This window comes from Coturnix japonica, chromosome 8 (assembly GCF_054131305.1).
Source record: "Coturnix japonica strain WE chromosome 8, WE-NBRP24, whole genome shotgun sequence".
NCBI classification, from domain to species: domain Eukaryota; kingdom Metazoa; phylum Chordata; class Aves; order Galliformes; family Phasianidae; genus Coturnix; species Coturnix japonica.
Window position 1 is genome coordinate 21087453 of NC_140670.1, and position 23269 is coordinate 21110721.

Genomic DNA, 23269 nt, shown 5'->3' on the forward strand with positions numbered 1-23269 from the left:
CGCTGGGGAGGCCGCTTCCCCGGAGCGCGCCCCGCCGGCCCGGCACCCGCCCGACGGGGCTGAGCCCGAGGGCGCGGGGGTCGAGGACCCCGGAGAGAGCCGCGGCCGCCGCCGCCGCGTCTCCCAGTGCTAAGCACGTGTAGGTAGGTAGGGACCCCCCGCCCGGCGCGCCCCGCCGATCCCGTTCCGCACACGGCTCGGGGAGATCACGGGCGGGCCCGCGAGTGCCCCGCTGCCGAGTACGCGGCGTCCGGGCGGGCAGTAGCCGTGCGACCTACACGAACCCGACGCCCTCCGTGTATTCCGGACCCCCGCAGCCTGCCCAGTGCTCCCGCACACACTCTGCGCTGCCGCGTCCCGTCCCGCCCGCACGGTCTCCCCGCAGCGCCGTGCTCCGCTCCCTCCCGGGGACCGCGCGTTACTCCGCCGTGTCCGAATCGGACCCAGCGCCCCGCCAACGCCCGGCCCAGGTGAATGGGGCCGGGTCGCGGTCGGCGGGCGACCGGGGGCCGCGGCGGCGCGGTGCGGGGGTATGGAGATCTAACACGGCCCGTTCGGCTTTTTCTTTCGTTTTCTTTCGTTTCGTTTCGTTTCTCTCGCCGGTAACGGGCGGGCAGCGGCCAAACGGAGCCTCCACGCCCCCGTTTCGGCGGGTAATGCACCGAGCGAGCGGGCCGCCGCTCGCCGAGCTGCTCCGCACCGAGAGTTCCCGCAGGCCCGGAGCCGCGCCTCGGCTCCACCGAACACACCGGTGCGCTGCGGCGGGCGGGACCGGGACCCCGTGAAGGGGCCCCGCGGCCCCCGGGGCGCTCGAAGGGCTCAACGCGTCCACGAAGCGCGGATCGGGCGCGCCAAGTGCCGGGCTGGGGGGGCCGGGTGGGAGATTTCGTTGTGATTAAAATGCTGCCGCCCCGCAGGGCTCGGATCGGCGGCGAGGCGAGGCTGCGGGGAGCCGGGCGCACGGCGGGCAGGTGAGTGTCGGTACCGCTCTCGGGTCGGTACCGGGCGGCGGCTGCGCCATTTATCGGCCGCGTCGGTACCTTCGTTTCCCTGCGTCCCACCGCTCCGACCGCAACGGCGAAACGCATTTACCGGCGGCGCAGCCCCGGGAAGGGGGCCCATGTCCCGCACAGATGGCCGCAGTTCGGCTGCTGCGGACACGGAGGCGGCCCGGGTCACCGCATCGTTCCCCGCCGCGCCGCCTTGAAATCCGCGCAGTGATTGCGGCGGATCGCTCCCTGCCCGCTCCCGGGGCCGCCCTCCCCTCTCCTGTCCTAAGACCGCCCGGTTCCGACCGTGCACCGGGAAACGCTGCCGCCATAACTGGGTCCTATGGGGCCCGACTCGGCGCTGTCTCGTGCTGCCGGTGCGCGGACAGAACCCCCTCGCCGCCGCGGCCCCGGTAACGATTAGCGCCGTTCCGGTGTTCCGTCCGCCGCTTCGTCCCGCTGGCGGCTCGTGGAGGTGCGGGCTCGGGCTGTGCGGGCTGTGCACGGGGCTGCCCGAACCCGGAGCCCGCGGCCGCCGCTCGGCGAACGGAGGGGCAGGGTCTGGAGCAGGGCGAGGCGGCGGCGCTGGGCCTTGGCGGCCCTCGGTGGCCAAAGAATTCGGGGCCCTTTCATTCCAGTTTCCAGCCGCCGTGCCGTGGGCTCGGCCGCGGGCCCGGCCGGGTCTCTGCCCACGCTCCTCGTCCCCGCGGGTTCGCCTGGCGCCAACGCGCTGCCGCCCGCAGCCGCAGCCCGGACGGGCCGAACGCCAGGTGCGCCCCGCGGGCACGGGGAGCCCGGGCCGGGCGGAACTGGCTCCCCGGGGCGGCGGGAGCGGTTCTCCCGTCGGGACCCGCTGCAGTGCCGGTGCCAGCCCCGGCGAGGGCTCTGGGGACGCACGTCCCGTGGATAGAGACGACGCGCGTGTCGGCACCCACGACCCTTGCCGGGGCTCTGTCCCCTGCCCCTGCTCCCGGTGCGCTTTCCCGCATTGCCGGCCCCAGCTTTGGGAACGGATCGGGCCCGTTTCGGCGCTGGGAGAGCGGCCGATCCCGGCTGGGGAAGCCGCGCAAGCGAGGCGTCATTGCGCCCTGCCCGGCCCTGCTTGGGCCCGTCCCGTCCGTGCTGGGGCCGCCGATACGAGCGGGAGGTGGGGGCTGAGAAACGGGGCAGAGCGCAGCCCCGGTACCTGCCGCCGGGTGTCAGCTCCGGGATGCGGCTCCGGGGCTTTCCCAAGGCGGCCGGGCCGGGGTCAGCGGGCTATTAATGGTTATTTTATTTATATCATTAGCGGCGTCCCCTGAGCTCTGTTTACAGTCGGGCCTTGTTGTCCCGGCCGCTCCTGCGCTCTGTTTAGACAGGGGATTATTGTAATGGATGGAGCTCGCCGTACGGATGCTGCGGCGGAGCCAAGGCTCCCCCGCCCCGGGCCGAGGAGGGGGGAGCAGCCCTGCAGCGGCCTCGCACATCTCGGAGCCGCCCCGAGAACCCCCCCAGCCGCCGGGGCCCGAGTGCGGTCAGCCCGGTAGCACGCTGCCTCGGCCGGGGGCCTTCTCTCGGGGCGATGCTATCAGCCCCGGGGCCGCTAATTGCTCCATTAGTCTCGCGGGTGCCGAGTGCTGGAGCCGGCCCCGCGGTAATGGCCGTAAACAAACAAACACGCTAAGCCGGGCCTGTCTCCGGCTCCGACGGCCGCGCAGGGAGCGGCCGGACACGGCGGCGAGGCTCCGTTCGGCTGCAGGGGGGTCCCGTCGGGCTGTGCCCACCTGCCCGCTGCCCCGGGCGGCCCCGAGCTCCGCGGGCCGGCGGGGGCCGGTGCGGGTCCGTGCCGCCGGGAGCTGCCCCCCGCGCCCGGCTCTATTTACACAGAGCCTGCCCTTGTATAAACGCTGTGCGCCGTGGTTTATCTCAGGGCCCGTCTGTTTCTCGTTCTCTGTCAGCAGCGCCCGGTGAAGGATGGCCCTTTCCCAGGGGCTCGGCCCTGATTTATGTGAGAACCGCAGCGCTCCGGGGACGCCCCCGCACGGCGGGGCCGCTCTCGAGCCCCGGGACAGCGCCCGGCGGACGGTACCAGCGGTGCCCTCCGCTCTCAGCCCCGCACCGCACGGACACCTGCCGGCCGCCCAAACCAGCCCCGGCTCCGGGAGGCTCCGCGGCGAGTGGGCACGGAGCGACCTGTCCTGCAGCGACCGGCCCTGGGCGGGACACGCTTCTCTTGGCACACCCGCCTTGGCATAGCCTTGGCCCGCTGCCTCCCGGAGCAAAGAACGGCTTTATGCCAACGCGACGCTTTCCCAGCAGTGACTCTTCCACTCTTGTTTCGAATGAAATCTGTTCTTTAATCCCTGGGCTCAGCAGCCACGACCAAGGCAGGGATGCTGTATGTTCCTCCAGCAGCGTGCTGCCATCATCTCCCCTGCCTGGTCATATTCATTCCTGCACCGTCCTGCCACTGGGTCTAATGTGCATCCCTGCCTCTCAGGTCCTGGGATCCCCTGGTTTGGCTTTGCCAATAACAAGCACTCCTGCAGTGCCCATTTTTTGGAGAAGTTCATCACTTCACGTTTTGTTATTATTTTTTAAAGATAATTGTTGTTCCACCTGTCATTGGCTGTTTTACATTTGGTTCACCGTTCTTGCAGGGATGTATGGTTTGGAAATGTGTCTCAACACAAAACCTCAATGGTTGTTGTTTTGTTTGTTTTTCTCTCTCTCCTTTTTTTGTTCCTAAGGGTCATAACAAGAGTTTTTGTGCACATTGCGAAGTTGGGACCTTAAGGCAGGGGATCAGAGTGGTGCTGAGTACCAGCAGCTATGTGCAACATTCAGCACTCAGCACTGCTGGGGATGAGAGTGGCTCATGTCAGAGTGCTGGGTTTTGACCCTAAAGGGAAGGTTGTCCTTGATTTCAGTGTCTGATGGAGCTCTGGAACTGAGCCTGACATCTTGAGCTCAGTGAGAGCCAAATCACAGGAGCAGGTAAAGGTCATCCCACATCTGAAGCAACGCAGGATAGGAAATGTCAGCACCGAGGACCCCCTCCTGTCTGCTTTTATTTGGCTTCTCTTGTGCACAAAGGATACGCGGTCTTGAGAAAGCCACCCTGCTGCACAGCACAGCCCTGCTTCTGTGGACGTGCGGAGAGCTGTCAAACACCTCTTCCTCTGGAGGAGAAGCTGTCATAAATCACAGCATAGTGCTCCCACAATGATTTGCTCCCGTGCTGGGGCTCCTGTTGAGGCCACCACTGCCAACGCACGTTCTCCAGTCCTTCCCCAGCGCCTTTGCTCTGTGCTTCAAAGCCATCGCTGCTTGTTTGCGTCCATGAGGTTAAGAAGCAGGGCTGAAATTCATCCTTCAGCAGAGGCCCAACACGAGGCTCGCTCGCTGCTCACATCCGCAGGCCTGCGTACCACTTGCATCCCAAAGGGCTTAAGTGGAGCCTAAGTGGACCCTGGGCCCTGCACTGGCGTCCGGCCCGGTACTGAATTGCAGCTCCGAGCCTGGGCCTGCAGCTCTGATTCATGCATGTAATCCTGCTGAGGTCAGCGGGATCCATCCCACTCCCACCGCAGCCTGCGGGATGGTTCACACGAGAGTAGCAGGGTCAGGCTCTGTGTTTGCATGCACTGTTGAAAATGGAACAATTCAGATTAAACTAATTAAATTTTAACAGGTCTGGAAAAGCGTTTTATTACATAATAAACAGGGGGGATTAGCCGTGTCAGGCTCTGCTGTGCGTGTTCCTCGCCGGCCGCGGCACTTGGTGTTCCTCTCGGCTCAGGACCTCCCCATGCTGCTGCCGGGGCTGGGCCCCGATGAACGCACGGTGTTAGGAGCGCAGCTGCATGCTGGCTCCTACTCCTCAAAGCATGCTGGGTGCAGCGCTTCTCCCAGCACCAGCAAAGCCTTTTCTAGAAGAAATTTCGCAAGCTGCTTGGCGGCTGTTTCCACAGGCGGCCTTTAGAGACACGGAAGCCCTTGTGCTGCAGCACAGGCATGCATGGGGGGAGCGAGCAACCCGGCTGAATCCGCGCGAGGTGCTGACACGTCTCATCTTAGAAACAGAGCTGATAAGTTGCTCTTGTTTAGGGCATCTGCCTGGCAGTCAGTCCCCACTTCTCTCACTGCTTAATCGGGATTCCTCCGGCTGCAAGCAGGGCTTGTTCCCATGCGGGTGAGGCCAGCCTGGGATCAGCTGGCAGACATGCATCAGCAGCACCATACGTGGCTTTGCCAGGGCACAGGACTTCCAGAGGGTGCAGCAGCTTCAGCAGAAACTGTGCTGCAACCTCGGCTGTGCTGCAGTGACCCGGGGCTCATGTGTGGTGCAGTGCAGAACAGTGGTGTCTCTTTTGGTTTGGTGGCGCTCACCGAGGGGCTCCAGGGGCACCACAGCCAGGGGCTGCTGCATAGCTTCAGCTGCTGAGCCCTTAATTCATTGCAGCCAGCTGAGCAGCACTGAGCACAATGCACCTGGAGCAGCCTTCCCACCTACCTGCTGCAAGGAGAGGAGTAAGGCAGGAGGATCTTGTGCTTTCTGTTTGCAGTGGGTAACTACAGGTAGCACGACCTGGTGATTTGCATGCGGTTGCACAGGCGGGCTGTGGGTGCTGTGTTTTCCTCTGGAAGTGGAAGGGCCGCTGGGGTGGGGACTGCTGTGTGCTGAGGGGAAGCAAAGGAAAACAGCTCCCTGTCTGGCTGCTGCGGCTGGAAAGGTTAATGGTGGAGTGTGCGCCCGCGCCTTGTGCTTTTAATAAACACCCATTCTTCCATTTTCCTTTAAAGTAGTTTTTGCATTTTGCCATTGCAGCTTGTGCTCTCCCTCCTGCGCCAGCTCCTCATCGCTCAAATACAGCGGCTCCTAGCAGGTGGGAGATCTGAATGTCTCTGCTAATAGTTTATCTCTGAGCTCGTCTAATGAATTCTCCTGGTAATTACTGTGCAGAAATTGTTAGTGTATCTTGATGAATCAGAACTTTCTAACAACAACTCTGGATGAAATTATAAACTGTTTTTCTATCTTGGAGTGGAGACTTGAGAGAGGATTCCTAATTGTACTTGCCCCCTCTGGGGCCAGGACTGGATTATCCCACACAGGCTTCTCCGCAGACTTGTTTTGAGTCTATCAGTAGGCTCTCTGCCAGACCTAAGAGATGGAGAACTCAGTTTTCCACATTTAAATCCCCCCCCCCCCCCTCCACCCTTCCACTCCACTTACACCTCCAAGGAAGAGCCTGGATTAGAGAGGATTTGTCCTCATGGGGCTTTGTGTTGGGTTTGTGAAGATGTGTCCTTAAAAGCTTTGGCTTTTTTTTTCCCTGTGACTCCCAGCTTTGCATTGGGAATGTGCAGAAGTGAGGCTGAGAGCAGACATAGAATCATAGAATGGCCTGGGTCGAAAAGGACTGTAGTGATCGTATAGTTTTGACCCCCTGCTACGTGCATGGTGGCAGAGCTGGGTCTCTTGGTGCAACTCATGTTTTATCCCTGTGTTTCTGGTATCCCTGCAGCCATGGATGGATGGCCATGGATGGTAGTAATCTGTGAGATGCCACACTGGGCCTGTGGTCCCCAGGCGTGTGGGCTGTGCAGAAGGCAGCACGCCTTACTTAGTGAGGGGTGAAGGCAGCCAAGGGACTTAGTGGGAAGGGGAGACTGCTGGAGGCACTGACGCCTGTCTGGCTGCTGGGACACCCCGGTGGCCCCATCCCAGGCCATCCCCATTGCCCGGCACTGTGCCACGGGGCTATTTGGGCCTAGGCGCCCTTCTGCAAACATCCCTGCCCCGCGCACCCACCCTGCTGACGGCGGGGAAAAGTCGGAGCCATGTCCTTGTGCCGACCTTCGGCTGACCTTCCAGTAACGCTCGAGAAACCCTCGGAAAGGCTTTCTCATTGTGCAGCCCCAGGGTTTCCAGGGAATTAGTCAGCAGGCTGGAATTGTGCTCTGTGTATGTGACCCCCCCCCCCGCTGCCCCCGCCTCTCCCATCGCTGGAGCCGGACCGGTCCAAGAGATATGTTGCCAGGGTGACAGCGAGGTGTGATGGATGGACAGAGAGTGGCTGCGGAGTGGCAGGGCCGCTGGTCAGTAACCCAGGGCTGTGTTTATAAGAAGGAAGAGGCTGTTTCCTGGAGCTAACATAATGCAGCTCTAAAAAAGGCAGGGGAAATACATCATGCGAGGGGAGCGCTGCCTGGGAGGGGAGGGCCGCCGGGGAGCCCAGCAGCACCGCCAGCCTGCAGGTCAAGGTGCCTTTGACAGGGCCTTTTTTATAGGCCATTTGCGTGAGAGTTCGCTGCTGTTTCTCTGCAGCCCTGACAGCGGCTCAAGGCCTGGCCGGGGCTCGGGGAGGGCCTCATCTCCACCACCGATTTCCAGCCCTGCGACGCAGGACCTGCTGATTTATTTGGAAAATAAATAATGCTCACTGACCATTGTTCACAGTGACGGTCACCCTGTGAGCAGGCGGAGGTGTGGGGAGCGAGGGGATGGCAGGGCGATGCTCCCAGCTCTGGTCCCTGGGGCGTCTCCTACAGGGATAGAGGTGAGGGGACATCTCCCTTCCCACCTCAAACCCAGCGCTGCTGTTTTGTGCTGTACCACAGGTGTGTGAGTTCCCTATGCTGTGACATTCCCCATGGGTCTGTCCCCATACCCTGTGTCACCACCTGAGCCTCTGCTGGGCTCCCTTTAGGCTGATCCTTCTGTCTCATCTCATGCAGGATGGACTGTGAGCTCCTTTTCTGCAGCTCTCCGGCAGGCTTCAGTAAGGCCGACAGAAACCCCAGAAATTGGCCTCTGAATTTTTGTTTTCCCAGCAAGACAAATTCAAATGCGGTCTTTCAGAAGAGACCCTCACAAAACAGATGAATAAATCAATCTACGTGATCTTTTCTGACTGTGATACACACCACTTTTCCATGTAGGTGCAAATTCTATTCTATTCTGTTACCATAATTTTAAAAAATGTTTTCTCTTCTTTCATTTTTATATTATTTTATCCTTACAGCCCTGTAATAACCAAACAAGCAATATCGCATTGAGGATTTTTTTTTCCTCCTTCCCACGAGCGCTTAGAAAAGTGAAGGAAAGATGAGAAAACAAGGGAGGAAATCTTATGTGGATGCCGGGTGTTCTGCAGGCAGCTCCAGGGCTGGGGAGAAGCAGGAGATAATGGCAGCATGAAAGAACCCACTTTTTGAATCACCTTTCTGATTATGAACTTCAAAAATCTAGATTTCAATTGAGATTTTCTTCTTTTTTTTTTTTTAATATGCCAGAGGGAGGAGGAAATAAAAGCTCCCGTTTCCCATGGAATAGGCTTCAATTAAATTCAGTTTAGGCAAGAAAATTTTCATTAATTTTCACAGCTTATTTCTCACACCGTTAGTAATAATATTTCTACCTTGACATAGTGATAAAGTTCCTAATTTTCTACCTTTCCAGAGATTATCTGGGTTTGGATGCCGTCCTCATTGCTGTGGGAGTAATTTTTCCTTCCAAGTGGAGTCTGGTTTTTGGCTCGGGGTTTTGCTTTTCCCTTTTTACTTGGGAGGAGTGTTATGTCTTCGGCGCTGCTCAGACTTCCCTAATTCACGCAAGCCCTGCGTTGTGCACAGATTCCTCAGTGCGTTTTTAAACTCATTATTATTTTTTAACCAGCAAATGATTTTTTTTTTTTGGTTCTTCTTCTCCTTTTTTTTTTTTTTTTTTTTTTGCAGCCCCACCTGATTTCTCTCTGGAAACTGGTGAAAGCACTTGGTGAATATTTGTAGTTTTAACATTCACGTTGTTTGAAGTGACTTCTAACATTGTGTTCTCCCACCCGCTTTCGGTTTAAGTCAGTGCTCTCATGCTCACGTTGGAACGCGCTTGCAGCTCAGATTTTATGCAGCTGTATTGAACGGCTTGCATCAACGACAAAAAATCCATACTGTTGACTTCCTCGGTTTGCCGACAACCATTACTGTTCTGTGCTGGGGATGGGCTGCACCCAGCAGTGCTGTGGCTGGGCTTTTGCAAAGCAAAAGCACGGTTCATTCCCCGTGGTTTATTCCCCATGCTCCCAGGAGTGCTGCTCTCCCGATTCCTGCCCTGTGGACATGGGGAAGCGAGGCTGCAGGGCTCATCACATCCTCCCAGTGCTGCAGATTAAGGCCGCCCAGCTCCTCCACGAGCCTCCCCAGGTGGCCATGATATTTCTAAAGGACTCATCCCCATGCTGCAGTAAGCTCATTAGCTAATTCCCTTATTACACAGCACCAAGTGAAGCATGTGTGTTTGGGTTTGCAGGCAGCCCCCTCTTGCCTTCCCCTCCAGCTTGCCACGCTCCCTTCCCTTTGTTTTAGCCAGGAAGGCGGGCTTCTGACAGTCCCCTTGGCTCGGCCATTTTGGGCACGTGTTCATCCCGCCCTTGCTGTTCCAGGGGGTTTTGCTCGGCTCCTGCATCCCCCAGCCCTGCGGAGCAGGCAGGACCCTGCTTGCCCGGTGCTTTGCCTCCACCAATGTGGTTTTGAGGCCCGTCTGTCTCAGAGCCACGACACAGGTTTGGTTCAGACAAAAGGAAGCTTTCCCAGGAAGGAGGTTATGGTGTGGAGCTTGAGCAGCAGGATGCATGGTGCTCTTTGCACAGCTCTCAGTTTGGGGAGGGTCCCTGAGGTCTCGTGGCACATTTTTAGAGGGATGACAAGCCCTGAGCCCACTGGATGCACTTGCCTCCACCGAGCTTCTAACCCCCAAACATGGGGAGCCCATGGGGCCTCTTCCCTTGCTGCCTGCTCCGGGAGGAGCCCGGTCACAACCCCATCCCGGGGAAGAGGGACGGACCCAACATCCCACCCTCTTCCTTCTGGGGGGCCACACACCGCAAGGTCCACCTTGTGCTGGCGCTTTCCGGCCCTCTGTGAGAATGTACCGTTTGTGGCTCCTTCATTGACTTTGAAGAATGTCCCTTTATTCACAATGTTATTTCCTTTAATCACTGTGGGGTTGCAGGAAATCTTCTTGGAAAATTATTTCAGATTGGCTGGAATTGCTGTATGGTCGCAGGGATGGAAAACTCACTTGAACTTGTTTTCATTTTACCCTAAAAAGTCACTGTCCCCAGAAGGTTCAGATGAATTTGGATAAACATGTGAGTTCCGAGGATTTTGTTGTTGTTGAGCAGTTTTCTTCCTTTTTTTTCTTCCCCCAGTGAACCTCTGTATCCTTCCAAGTTCCTGAGCTTTACTCAAGACCAGAGGTGCAGAGTCAAAGGAAAAATGGGACATTTGCATAAACAGATTGAAGACAGGCAAATACATCATTAAGGGACTCAACAAGTAAGTAGAGATAAAGAGATAAGTGATAGTTTTGGCCATCAGTTAAGGGCCACATCAACTGGATTTTCTTCTACTTGGGGACGTCTATGCCTGGATGAAATAGATGTGCTAAATCTTGTCGTCTGTGGGACTTTAGTCTCATTCCTATGTGAAATTGTCATAAGCAAGGTCTAGGTGAACATTATCTAGGTGGACGTCGGGCTACATGAACTGGAGAGCTCTCAGAAGACAATTATGAGTGCTTTGACACTGGTAGAGACCTAGCAGAGGACCTAGTGCTTGCCAAGGCTTTCATCAATGTTTGTCGTTAAGCAGCACCAGCCTGGTAGTGCCTGCAAGAGTTCAGTTCAGTGTTTCATGACAAATTGAAAGGAAACTATTGATACAAACAAAATAAGGCTTTTCCATGAGTCAGAAAAAAATCAGCTGCACACCCACTAGCTGGGAATAGATCTTGTTCTGTGGGAAAGTAGCTGGAGGTGACAGTGGGACCCAAGGGGAGCACGAGCCAGCAGCGTCCTGCTGAGTGAGAAGAGCAGACTCAGACTGGGACACATAAATAAGGTGTCTGTGGGACACCTGATGTGATCCTGCTGCACTCAGAGTGTCAGCCTAAGTGCCGGTTCCCACTTCAGGCTGAGTGTTTCAAGTCGTGGTTCTGGGAGAAAGCCCAGGGAGGAACACGGGTGATCAGAAATGCAGAAAACATGACATACTGGAGGAGGCTGAAGGACCAGGGTAGCTTAGTATCAAGAAGAGACGACTGTAGGGAAATAAGATAAAAGTCTTCAAATGCATAAGGCACAGCTACAAAGCAAGAGATAATAGGCTATTCCTTGTTTTCAGGGTGGAAACAACAAGGAGCCACGGGCTCATCCTGCAATGACAGCAGCAAAGGAGAATTAAAACTCGTTTTTCTTGGGAGCCGTCTTCAGTACTAGCGGCTTCTTGTACTTTAGACAAAACTCCACCAGGAAGGGTTTGCCTCCTTTGGCGGCAGGCAGACAGGCTGGGTGAACTTTCAAGGGCCTCCTAGGCTTATATTTTATGATTCTGTGAATACGGATACTAGAAAGAGATCATTTTGCCTCTAGCCAGTCTATTCAGGATGGGTCCTTGCCAGGTGTGTTTTTCTTCAGCAGTGAACGTTGTCCAGGTTTTCCATAAACTCCACCAGCATTTTTGCTATTTACTCCAAAGCAATTTCTTTTCTTTCTTTTTTTTAATTTTCTTTTTTTTTTTCTTTTTTTTTTTTCTTTTTTTTTTCCATTTTCTTTCCCAAATCCAGTCTTTTGCCCATTTCTGTACACCCCTTGGAAGGTCTGTGCATTCCTTGGCAAGCCACATGCAGAGAGAGACCTTCTCTTCCCATCCAGCTGATCATGCACCTACATGTGAAATCCAGGAGCACCCCATCTTGTAGATGAATCTGCTGACAGACCCGTGGTGCTGTGAGCTCCTGTCCAGCTCGTGCTTTCCCTCCATCCACACAGCCGTGGGTTGGGTGTTTTGGTGTTTGTCAAACAGAACCAGCAGCGGTTGCCCCCCCCACATCTGCAGGCTCACAGATGTCGATGTTTCATGTTTACGCTGAGTTCATGCAATGTGAATTTTTGTGTGCCTACAAGAAACATGATATATTTTTACTCACGATGTTTAAGATCAGAGTTAGTCATTCAGTCACCTATTTGGATCTCCCCGAGCACAGCGTCGTGTTACTCTTTTGGGATCTGCATAACACGGGTTTTCTCTCATGTACAAAAGCACGTGGTCTGGAGAAGTGAAAGAGCTTGGGGTTTTATCTTACTGAGGGATGGATGGTTAATCCACCGGCTAATCAGCATCGCTTAGAAAATGTATGTCTTATTTCTTATGCGGCTTTGTCTGGCTTTTAATTTCCAGCCATTGATTTTTGTTCTGCCTTTTTGGCTGGAATAAAAACACTTTGGCACACAGTATTTTCTTACTATCAGAGCACTTGTGCATAGCAGTCAAATTTCTAAAGCTTTTTTAAGAGGAAAACAGGTCGAGCTTGATTCTGTCACTGTGGGGTGCGTTCTCCTGCTCTGGTGTCTTTTCCGTGGCTGTTTTCTGCACCCTCTCTCATTTCACAGAATAATTTTGGCCTCGGGAGCTTTGGCAGTAAAGCCTGCTGGTCAGGCCTCTGTCAGCCAAATTTTGGGAATGTCTGAAGATGGAGATGTCGTGGTCTCCCTGAGTCCCCATGCTCTCAGCTTTTAACCCACGTGCTCCCTGCTTCCAGCCTGTACCTTCACAGTCTGGCTACAGAGTACTACGGGAGACTGGATAAAGGTGAAGGGAAACCACATCTTCATCACTGCCTTCTTCTGTGCTTTTTAAAATGGGGCATCGCGCCAGTCCCTGTTTGTGTCTCTGCTTCAGTCTCACATCCAAACCTACTGTTTTTTATGATTTTCAAGTAAGAATTCCTGAGAAGGTCCTATTGAGACAGCTAGGGGCTAATAACATCTTCACCATATATGGTGCATTTCACCCTCAGTTTGTGTGTGGCTATGGGTGAGCACAGCAGTGCACTCTGTGTGCCGCCAGCCGCTCGGCACAGTTTGGCTATCTCCAGCCAGCCCTGCTCTGCAGACAGGTACACTTTGGCCAGGCCCCTGTTCAGCCTTTGCTGCGACATCAGAACTAGGTGTGCTCGGTCTGCACCATGCTAGCTCTTCTGCGCTTCAACAGCATTGCATTTCAAAGGTCTGCTTGCAAGGAGGTGTGTGTTATCTGCAAGTCTGGCAAAAAATTTGGTGCTATGGTGCACCAGGAACCTGCAGCTCTGGAGAATGTGCCATTTTGATGTTCACAAAACAAAAATCTTTGCCAAAGTCTGGGGAATGGCTTGGGAAGTGCCATCATTATGTCCCAGCTGCAAGCCCTGTTCAGTTTTCTCTCTCATTCTTCCTGTCCACAGCCATCCCAGCTGCGTCGTTCCTGTCCTTGGAGGTGGCTGAGGTGTGGGCGACAGTGGAGCTGATGGTGACATGAACCAGTTGCCAGCGGATCCCGGCTCCAGAGAGAGGCATATCCTCAGGTGCCAGCCCCACCAGCAGGATGGTGCTGGGACACTGCTGCACGTCCCCCAGTGCAGAGACCTGCCCAAATGTGCTGGGGTCTCTTAGTGGCCAGGCAGCGACAGACCCGGTGCTTCCAGGTCCCCTCTCATGACATCCGCCGAGTCCCCTTCCCGCACTCATCTTGTCATTCTATCCAAAACAATTATGGAAGGCTTGTTGTTTTTGGCACGGCCCTTTATTTACAAATCCCATCCTGCTTATAGCTCATGGTTTCATTATCCTCTAGATGTTTATAGAGCTCCTTTTCTTAATATTTGTGCCATTATTTTACTAGGGACCCGGGTGAGACTTTCCAGACAGCGATTATCTGGCTCATCTTCTCCCCCCATCAGCTCTCACTGGAGAAGTGCACGTTCTTGGGCTGCCATCCCAGCCCTGCATGCCCTCTGTGCTATACCTGCTACACTGATGCCCTCCAGCTCCACATCACCAGCTCTCCCCGCTCCCAGGACTGGGGCCCGGTGGGTGTCCCTGGCCATGGGAGCAGCCCCTTGGGGTTTGGGGAGGGACATGTCCTGGGAAGGCAGCGCCAGCACTGGGATGTGGGATATTTGCATGGCACGGAGGTGGGTCGCCTGTTGTGCTGAGCATGGCTCTGATGCTCGCTCCTGCCCGTGGGCTGTCTGTCACAGGGTCCTGTTTAACCTTCCCTGCCACAATATCTCGCAGCCTTTAATCTGTTTATCCTAGTAACCCTGCGATGAGGTAAAGGAGAGTTATCCTCATTTCAGAGGTAGGGAACTGAAGGGAGCCTTTTCAAATGCAAATCAGTGTTTAATGATGCAGAGATAAAGATTTAAAAAACACGCCTGAGACAACAGGCATGACGCTGTAACCGAGCTGGCTGCTTCTGCAAATCCCATTAAGCACCTCTGCCTTTTCCAGCTTTTGCTGTCCCAGGGCAGTGCTGGCAGAGGGACAGGGGTGTGCGGTGCCAGGCAGGGAGATACCGGCAGATGCCAGGTGTGGCGGTGCAGAAGCAGAGGTTCGGCTTCACTGTGTGCACCAGAGTGCCAGGTGGCACACAGCCCTCGTGAAAAGCCTGCTCTGAACTGCACAAGTGCATGAGATACTCCACTGCACTTAGGAATGAAAACTAAAGCAAGTTTGCACAGCAAGTGCAGGTATAGAAATGTAAGGTGGGGAATACAGGTGAGCACCTGCTTTGCTGAGCTCTGCCGTCTGGAAAAGAGGGAGGGCTGGGTACGGTTGGACCCAGGAATGTTGTGCTGAGAATGAATTTCCCTTTGATTATGTAGTGTGCATGTGCTCTCTGTCCATGCAGTGCAGGTGGCTGCACTGCCAAAAGGAGAATGAGAATTACCTGTGCTGCCCCTGCCTGGGCAGCTGGTATCTCCAGCAGATCTGGATGATATCTGCAACAGATCTGGTTGATACCTAAGGCAGATCTGACTAACAGCAGTGCCTTGGCTGTCGCACAGCGATGCTGCAGGAGGTGCTGGTGCTGCCACACGGATGGTGCAGGTCTCACTGCTGCTCCTGGGCAATTGTTGCTGTGCTTGTGGGAATGCGGTGGCTTGGGCTGCACAGAGGTCAGTGCCTTTGTCTTGCTGCGGGGAGTTTATCTCTGCGGATCTTGCCTGCTTTCCTGGGTCAGGCTTCACCTCCTCTGTTATCAGCAAATGCAGGAACAGTCCATTCCAGAGCCAGGCTGTGGCGGAACCTCTCGACCCCCTGGCATTGGGGGCAGCTTTCACATCCCATCCCTCCCACAGGCACTGCCAAGTCTCAGGGGACACAGATGGGACCCGCAGGACCCATGGTCCCCATCCCCTGGCTGTGGGCAGCAGTGGTGCTGCATATTCCACATGGGTGCCTGCAATCAGAGGAGGAGGCATCAGGGCCTGTGGGGCCATCACCAGCCTCATCTCTGCCGACTCTTCCACCCCAAATATATGGAGGGGGACAGGTCCCAATGGTACCAACCTCCTTTCCCCAGAGCACCCAGTCTCTGTGCACCCCCCCTTCCCAGCAGCTCCTGCTGCACCCCTCCAGCTGTCTCCAAAACCCAAGCCATTAGCATTTCCTGTTCAAACATTTCCAATAAATAAATGAATGGAGACATCATGCCACAAGCCCGCAAGTGACCCAGAGGCGGGTCCGAGGCCGGGATGGACACGACCACCCAGCGCCCGACCCCCTGGCTGCATGCCAGTGCTGCCTTTGTTTGAATTCCCGTGTGAGTAAGCGCTTGGCTGACGCCAGCCAAAACGCCATCAGAAATTATTTTTTGATATTAAATAAATTGTTTTCAGTAAATCTGCTCCTCCATCAGAATCCAGAACCTACTCACGGCACCAGGCGCCCAACAAGGCTCTGGGCTCCTGTTCCCTGTTCTCATCCTGCTGGGGCAGAGTAATGCACGCTGTCCAGAGGGGACAGCTGGGACCGGCTGTGCCTCCGTCCCCCCAGCCCCAGCTGTGCGGAAGTCCATGCCTTGACACAGCAGTGGGGATGCTGGGGACCAATAGCCGCGTCTCTTCTCCACTTGGTTCTTTTCACCCTTAGGAAAACACCTCTAATCATGGGCTTCATTTTCTATGTGGATCACGCAATGGCCATGGTCCTCAGGAGAACCAGTACCAGCATGACACTGGGCTTAAATAGCACTGGTGAGCCCCTGGTGATGCCCAGCATTGGGAGAGCTTGAGTCTAGGCAAGTGGTGGATGTGTCCTTGCTGCCTGGGGTTAGACCCCAGCTTCCAGAGCAGGGAAGATAGTTTTGGAGCTAACCAAGCTCTTTCATGGTGGGAATTAAGAAAAAAATGGCTGTACTATATCTTCCACTATTTTTTATTAATAATATTTATATTTTGCTGAAGTCAGCACTTCCTGAAGGAACATGGTGTTTTGGGAATTGGAGGATGAGGCAGGAGGTGGGAGGAAGGGAGTGCTCACTTGTGCTTCAGAGGGACAAGCGGGTTTTGAGTGGGAGAAACCCTCCAGGCCTCTTCCCTTGAGGCTGGGCAGCAGGAAAGCAATATAGCCATGGGCTGGGAACCCTGAAAGCCCCCAGCAGTGCCCCACAGTGGGGCCAGCAGTCCTGGCTGCCACTAGGGCCCGGTGCCATCGACACTTGGAGGTGCTGACAGATGGACACGGGGATGGTCTGGCTAGAAACTCCCAGTCCCACTTTATCTGCCCTTTGCCCTGCTCTCATCTCCTCGGCACGCTCTCCATTTCCCCCGCTATCTTGTGTTCCTGTTCCCATGCCTCCCTACTGCTTGGAGGATGCCCCTCCCATGGACATGCATTTGCTCTGCTGCCTCATCCCAGAGCACCCCAGAACCCACATGAATCACATGATGGGGGACACTTCAGTACCCTCTCCCATGTCAGTAGCTGAGCAGGTGCCTGGGATGGGGCTCCATGGTGTTGCAGGTTGGGCTCTTCCCAAAAGACGCTGCTTCTATGTGATAGGCAAAAGCAGACCATCCACACAGTTCTTATGCCATCACAGTCCCGCAACGTGGCTTTGCGCAGCCACTGCCCCCACTGGGCAGGGGGTGGGGGGGGCTCAGGATCGTAGTTAATGTAGCTGCCCCTAAACGCACTGCCAGAGATCAGCTAATCTGATAATTACAGCAACAAAAGCCATTTAGACAAACCATGACCTGACCCCGGGAGCTTGGAATGAAAACATTTTACCCCCCTCTCTGTCTGGATCCTGCGCTGAGAAAACAGCTGGATGCGAAGGGATGGAGGCTGGGAACGGCCGCGGTGCTCCGGGTATCTTGGGCACGGCACCGGGCTGCGGGAGGACAGCGATTCCCGGGGCTCCCCGTGTTGATGGGTTCAGGAGCTGCGCCCCCATCCAGGGGCTGAGCGCAGGAGAAGCGCCTACAAGCGGTGTGTGCCCGCGGGCTGCGGGCACGGGGTGCAGCCTGCCCGGTGAGTGGCAGGTCATTGCGGGATGTCACTCCGAGCAGAGAAGATGAAGGGCGGCTGCCCCGGGGCCCACTCCCATATTGCTCTTGTTTTTTCATGCATCTCGGTGGCACCCTTTGTGTGGGCTGCGGAGATGAAAGCGCGGGGCTGTGGGGATGCGGTGAGGCATAGCCGCCTGCTGCCCCGCGCCTGTCTCCTTCCTGCAGCTGCACCCAAAGGAACCCCACACTGCTCCGGGGGTCGCTCCTGCTGGCCCCACACCCACATTGCTGTGCTGCCCGCAGCCCCTGGGGATGGGAAACAGACTGAGCTCATCTGGGGAAAACTATGTTTTCATTTATTTGCCTGTGAGTGTCCTGCACAGTCGCTTGGCACAGCCAGCTTGGCAGCTGGAAGGCAGCGTGCCTTCCTGACCTCCCTGCACTGCAAAAGGGCTCAGCCCTGTCCCCAGACGTCCCAGTGCCTGGGTCAGGAACCAGTAAGAGGAGCACAAGGCCGCCAGTCTCAGAGCTCCCCTGTGCTTCTGTGTGCTCCAGAAATAGGCAGCTCTCAGCAGCCCTGCTTAGACCCTCCAGCAGTGCAGGGCTCAGTTCCTCCTGAGCACGACTCATCCCATAGCGGGCAGCTCCGTTTACCCCCCAGTGCCCATTTTCAGCAGTTGCTTCCCTCCCCATCACCACATCTTTACTCATCAGTGCATTTAGCAGCATCTGTAGCCCTTAAGAAGCCCAAGTGCCCCTTATCGGGTTATAGGGTAAGGGCTGAGAATATGAATAAGATTAGGGTCAAGATTAGGGTCAGGAATAAGGTTGGGGTTGCAATTAGGGTTTCCAGGTGCCCTCACAACACCTGACAACGTTTGCAGTTCATCACTATGGCGCTGTGACCCCACTCTGCCAATACACTCGATGAACGGCGAGTCCCCTTCCGTTCCGTTCCGTATCACGGGGAGCGTCGCGCACCTTCGAGCCGCCCCAGCTCGGCTGCGGTTGCCGCCGCCCTTCCTGTTCGCCTTGAAGACTTTCCCAGGCGCCGCAGGTTTCGCACCGGGATCCGACGGGGCCGCGCCGAGCTCCCGTTGAGCGGCGGAGCCCCGTGATGCGCGGGGCGGCTCTGCCCTCTGCCGTCCCCGCCCGGCACAGCGGCGGACCCGCAGCGCGGAGCATCCCGTGCCATGAGCCCCATGCGGAGCGATTCGCTGCCCGCTGCCGGCGGCGGGGCGGCTCCCGGTACCGAACGCACCGTAACCGGGGCGAGAGAGAACGCGAATCTCCGCCGGTAGCAACCGTTGCCCGGCGGCGGAGCGAGGCTGCTGCCGGCCGGCAGGCGGCGACGGGACGGGTCACGGGGAGGGCGGAGCGGGGCCGCGCTGTGCTCCGGTACCGCACACTGCTCCGGTACCGCCCCGTGTCCCGGTACCGCCCCGCATCCCTTGCTCCGGCCGTTCCCGCTGGCAGGTAACGATCCCGCCGCCGCCACCCGGGAGTGGGTGGATCCGCGGCACCGACAACCAATCGGCGCCACCGCCGCCCGACTGCTCGGCCGCCGCCGATTGGCTGAAATATGGGCGGTGTCTGTCCCGGCTCCTCGCCGATTGGTGGAGCTGCCCCGCAGCCCCGCCCCCCCGCTGAAGGTGAGGGTCTCCTCCAGGAGCTGCGCGGTGGTTGCTGCGCACCGTGCGGTACCGGCTCCGCCATGGCCGCGTCCATCTTCGCCCCGGTGCCCCGCGCTCCCCCCGTGGCCGTGTTCAAGCTGACGGCGGACTTCCGGGAGGACGGCGACTCGCGGAAGGTCAACCTGGGTGTGGGCGGTGAGTCCGAGGCCTCCCTTGTTGCGGCGGGGCCTGTCCCGGCAGCGAGGCCGGGCCGGTGGCCGTAGCGAGGCCTCGCCCCATGGAACGGGCCCGCCGCCACATCCGGGTGGGGACGGCGTGACCCGGCAGGGCGCACACGTGCGGGCTGGGGAAGGTCGTGACCTGTATATGTGTGTGTGACCCGTGTGTGTGACCCGTGTGTGTGACCCGTGTGTGTGACCCGTGTGTGTGACCCGTGTGTGTGACCCGTGTGTGTCCCTGTCGGCCCGCAGCGTACCGCACGGATGAAGGGCAGCCCTGGGTGCTGCCGGTGGTGAGGAAGGTGGAGCAGCTGATCGCCGCCAACACCAGCCTGAACCACGAGTACCTGCCCATCCTCGGCCTGCCGGAGTTCCGCGCCAACGCCTCCCGCATCGCGCTGGGCGATGACAGCCCGGCCATTGCACAGAAGAGGGTGGGTCCGCTGTCCTGGCTCTTTCTACTTGTTTCCATGCCCTGTGCACATTGTTTGACCCTGTGGTTTCTTTCTGTTTTCCAGGTTGGAAGTGTCCAGGGTTTGGGTGGGACGGGTGCTCTGCGTATAGGTGCCGAGTTCCTACGGCGTTGGTACAATGGGAACAACAACACTGCCACCCCTGTGTACGTCTCGTCCCCAACATGGGGTGAGTGCTGCCTCCTCCCTGGGTCAGGGGACTGGAGACCGAGAGATCTTCTTTCCCAGGCTGAAGGCTGTGTCTCTGTGTTTTGGGGTTATTTAGGGAGCTGTTAGGATTGGAGGAGGTGCTTTGCTGGTCTCACATCTCATGTTTTGTGATTTCTTTCCTCAGAGAACCACAACTCTGTATTTATGGATGCCGGGTTTAAAGATATTAGAACCTACCGCTACTGGGATGCTGCCAACAGGGGCTTGGACCTCCAGGGGCTGCTGGATGACATGGAGGTGAGTAAAACAGGAATGGGATGGGATGGGCTGAGCTTGGTCCTGGACGTTCAGCAGCTGGTTGACCTCTGTAAGTGCATCCCTGCTGAAAAGATCGCCTTTTGGTGCCCAGAGCAGCTCACAGTCTCTACCTGTGCTTTGAGTGCTTTAATGTGGTACTGCATGTGACAGAGACCTGCTCTCTCCCCAGAAAGCCCCAGAGTTCTCCATTTTCATCCTCCATGCCTGTGCACACAACCCAACAGGCACAGACCCTACTCCAGACCAGTGGAAGCAGATTGCCGCTGTTATGAAGGTATGGCTTCTGACCGGGCTATATCAGTGTGGAATGGACAGAAAGCTCTTGTGCCAGCTGGAGCACTTGCATCCAGATCAGGTTCCAGGGAATGTCACAAGATGTGGCAGGAAAGAGAAGTGTCCCATAGGGCAAGTATTGAAGGGAGAGGCTACCAGGATACTAATTGTCTGTCCTGTGAGAACAGGGGGCTCAGAAAATGGAAACATCCCAATTAATGGTCATGCCTTCAAATTCTTAACTGCAGATTCAGTAGGAGAAGCTCAGTACAAGTTTTCTGTGCTGGAAAAGTAGAGGGCACCTACTTTTTACAGGTGCTTGATACTAGGATATAAGACAGTGCTTATCTTGTGCACTGCTTCCTTCAGAATAGGAAGGAGGGAACTGCTACAGTTTTCTTCTGCATTTGACCTTTTCTTGACCACCTCAGTCTTCCTTTATCTCTAGTGAAAAGACAGTAGTCTAATGTTTCTGGGGTATGTTTCCTTTGTATTCATCTAGAAGCTCAGTGGTCATTTGTCCTCCAGTGGGGACAGTGGTGGGGGTTAAAGTGAAGGTTGTGGAAAAGGGATTTCCCTCTAACACTTTTCCTCCTTCCAGCGACGGTGCCTGTTTCCGTTCTTCGACTCGGCGTATCAAGGTTTTGCCTCTGGCAGCCTGGACAAGGATGCCTGGGCTGTGCGATACTTTGTCTCCGAGGGCTTTGAGCTCTTCTGTGCACAGTCGTTTTCCAAGAACTTTGGGCTCTACAGTGAGTGTCTGGCAGTAAGCTGGCCCAGCGGCATCATACCCAGACATATGGGGCTGGCATGCTTGGAGGAGGGCAGAGCCCTGCTTTGCAGCAATGTGTAGGACCAGAGACTCATTTCTCTTGGCTTGTCTACAGATGAACGTGTGGGGAACCTGACTGTGGTGGGGAAGGATGAAGACAATGTGCAGCGTGTGCTTTCCCAGATGGAGAAGATTGTGCGTACCACTTGGTCCAACCCTCCCACCCAGGGAGCACGCATTGTGGCGACTACACTTACTTCCCCACAGCTCTTTGCAGAGTGGTAGGTGTATTAGGACCAGTGGAGTGGGAAAGGAGAGGTTTTCTCTGTGAGTGTTAGGCTCTAAACCAGGTAGGTGCCTACCCTCATTCTCTGCTTCTTGCCACTGCAGGAAGGACAATGTGAAGACAATGGCAGATCGGGTCTTGCTGATGCGGTCAGAGCTTCGGTCTCGCCTGGAGTCCCTTGGGACCCCAGGCACCTGGAGTCACATCACAGATCAAATTGGCATGTTTAGCTTTACAGGGTTGAACCGTAAGTACAAAGTGTTCTAGTGCTGCCTTTGGAGGGGAAGTGGGGATTGGATGAAGAAGGTGGTGCTGAGGGTGAAATGGGCTGAAGTAATCAAGGCAAGAATTTCTTGGGGGATCTGGTATCGCTGCCATTGTAGCTAGGCAGGGCTGAAGCATCAGCATTTTAGTGTCTGGTGCTGAAAGTATTTTGCTTGTTGTGGAAGATTCAACCAGCTTAACCTGGTTCTTTGAGCTTTTCTAAGCTTTGGAATTACTGCTCTGACCTGATGTTTAATTGCTTCTCCAGCTAAGCAGGTGGAGTACATGATCAAGGAAAAACACATCTACCTGATGGCTAGTGGGCGCATCAACATGTGTGGTCTGACTACCAAGAACCTGGACTATGTGGCCAAGTCCATCTATGAAGCTGTCACAAAAATCCAGTGAAGCACACGAACAACCAAACGTACATGAACTCACCAAAGCTGTAATGTGTAGTCCTGTCTTACTCATGGCTTGCCATGTCCACACCTCTTGGGGTTTAATAAAGATGGGAGCAGTAGCTCAATTTGGGATAGTCTTATTTTGACCTTCAGTGAAGTACCCCTTGCAATATGATAAGCCCCAAGAGGTGGGGGCAGCATGAGCTGCCTTAGTTCTTGTTTGACAGCAGCCTGGTATTCAGGCACTTAGAGCTGCATCTTTAGCACATCCAAATCAACTCCTTACACTGATCTGTTTGATCTAGGCTAAGTCCGGTGCCAGTGCAATGTGGGATGGGTTAACAGCCCAAATAGTTCTCTGAGACAAATTGTCAACTGTTGTCACTTGATAGTATTTGTGCAGGGGCAAAGCTGTTCCTAGCTTTCCTCCACACATTTTCCGAGCCTGATGCGAGCAAACATTTGTAACTGTGATGATTGCTTAGTGTTGCTGACAGAAAATTAAATCTCCGTCTCTGAATGCTATCCCTGCCTTGTGTAATGTCTTCCCTGTGTGAGCACTGCCAGCCATGCTGGCAGCTTGCTGCTGGTGGAAGGGCACACACTGTGGAGCTCTACTACTTGGCACAGTAAGGTGAAGGTGACTCCTTTCCTCTGCACCCTGCTGCCTTCAGGCTATGTCGATCTCTTCCAAGCTGACGTTAAAACATTGGCATCTTGCTTTGCCCATTTGGCTTCACTCCATGTGTTTTGTTTCCCTTTCTCCCTTGTAGTGTGTTGCATTTCTTATCACTGTTGCTACTAATTGAGCACAGTCCTATTGGAGTAGTGTAGTTCAGAGTCCCCTGTGATTCTGCATGTGGCCGACCAGTTCTTCACGTCCATCATTCCTGTTTCTCCCCCTGCTGTACCTTCTGCCCTGTTCTGTCTGTGTTTCCTTGCTGGATGTCCATGTGTTACCCAGCCGTCTGGCCTCTCTCCCTGGCCCTGAGCTCCTGGGCTGTGGTTTGTTTGTTTGTTATTCTGCAGACTGCTGGTGAACTCATACTTTCTTTGGCTTTAGTGGGGTTCTGTCAGCAGCAGCCTGGGTTTCTGGCACTGAAGAAGTGCTAGGACCATCTGCTGCTGCTCTCTGCAGTCAGGAGCTGATATTGCCACCTTGATACAACA

The 23269-nt window shown here is 55.7% G+C and overlaps 1 protein-coding gene and 1 long non-coding RNA gene across 4 annotated transcripts; both read left to right on the forward strand.

Annotated features, from left to right (window-relative positions):
• Positions 1-2: 2 nt before the first annotated feature.
• On the forward strand, positions 3-15697 carry LOC146759980 (uncharacterized). 3 transcript variants are annotated; one of them, XR_014948707.1, is made up of 4 exons: positions 3-143; positions 918-971; positions 10184-10310; positions 13255-15697. It is a non-coding gene; the product is annotated as an uncharacterized LOC146759980 (long non-coding RNA). The 3 variants fall into 3 exon arrangements; XR_014948706.1 differs by lacking the exons at positions 10184-10310; positions 13255-15697 and adding an exon at positions 2927-4659; XR_014948705.1 differs by lacking the exons at positions 10184-10310; positions 13255-15697 and adding an exon at positions 2930-4659.
• A 3298-nt stretch (positions 15698-18995) lies between these two features.
• GOT1 (glutamic-oxaloacetic transaminase 1) lies at positions 18996-22624 on the forward strand. The gene is made up of 9 exons (XM_015867099.2): positions 18996-19136; positions 19412-19593; positions 19678-19801; positions 19967-20079; positions 20270-20374; positions 20975-21125; positions 21261-21426; positions 21536-21678; positions 21964-22624. The coding sequence occupies exons 1-9, from the start codon at positions 19022-19024 to the stop codon at positions 22101-22103; spliced, it is 1239 nt and encodes a 412-aa protein (XP_015722585.1). The 5' UTR covers positions 18996-19021; the 3' UTR covers positions 22104-22624.
• The last annotated feature ends 645 nt before the right edge of the window (positions 22625-23269 follow it).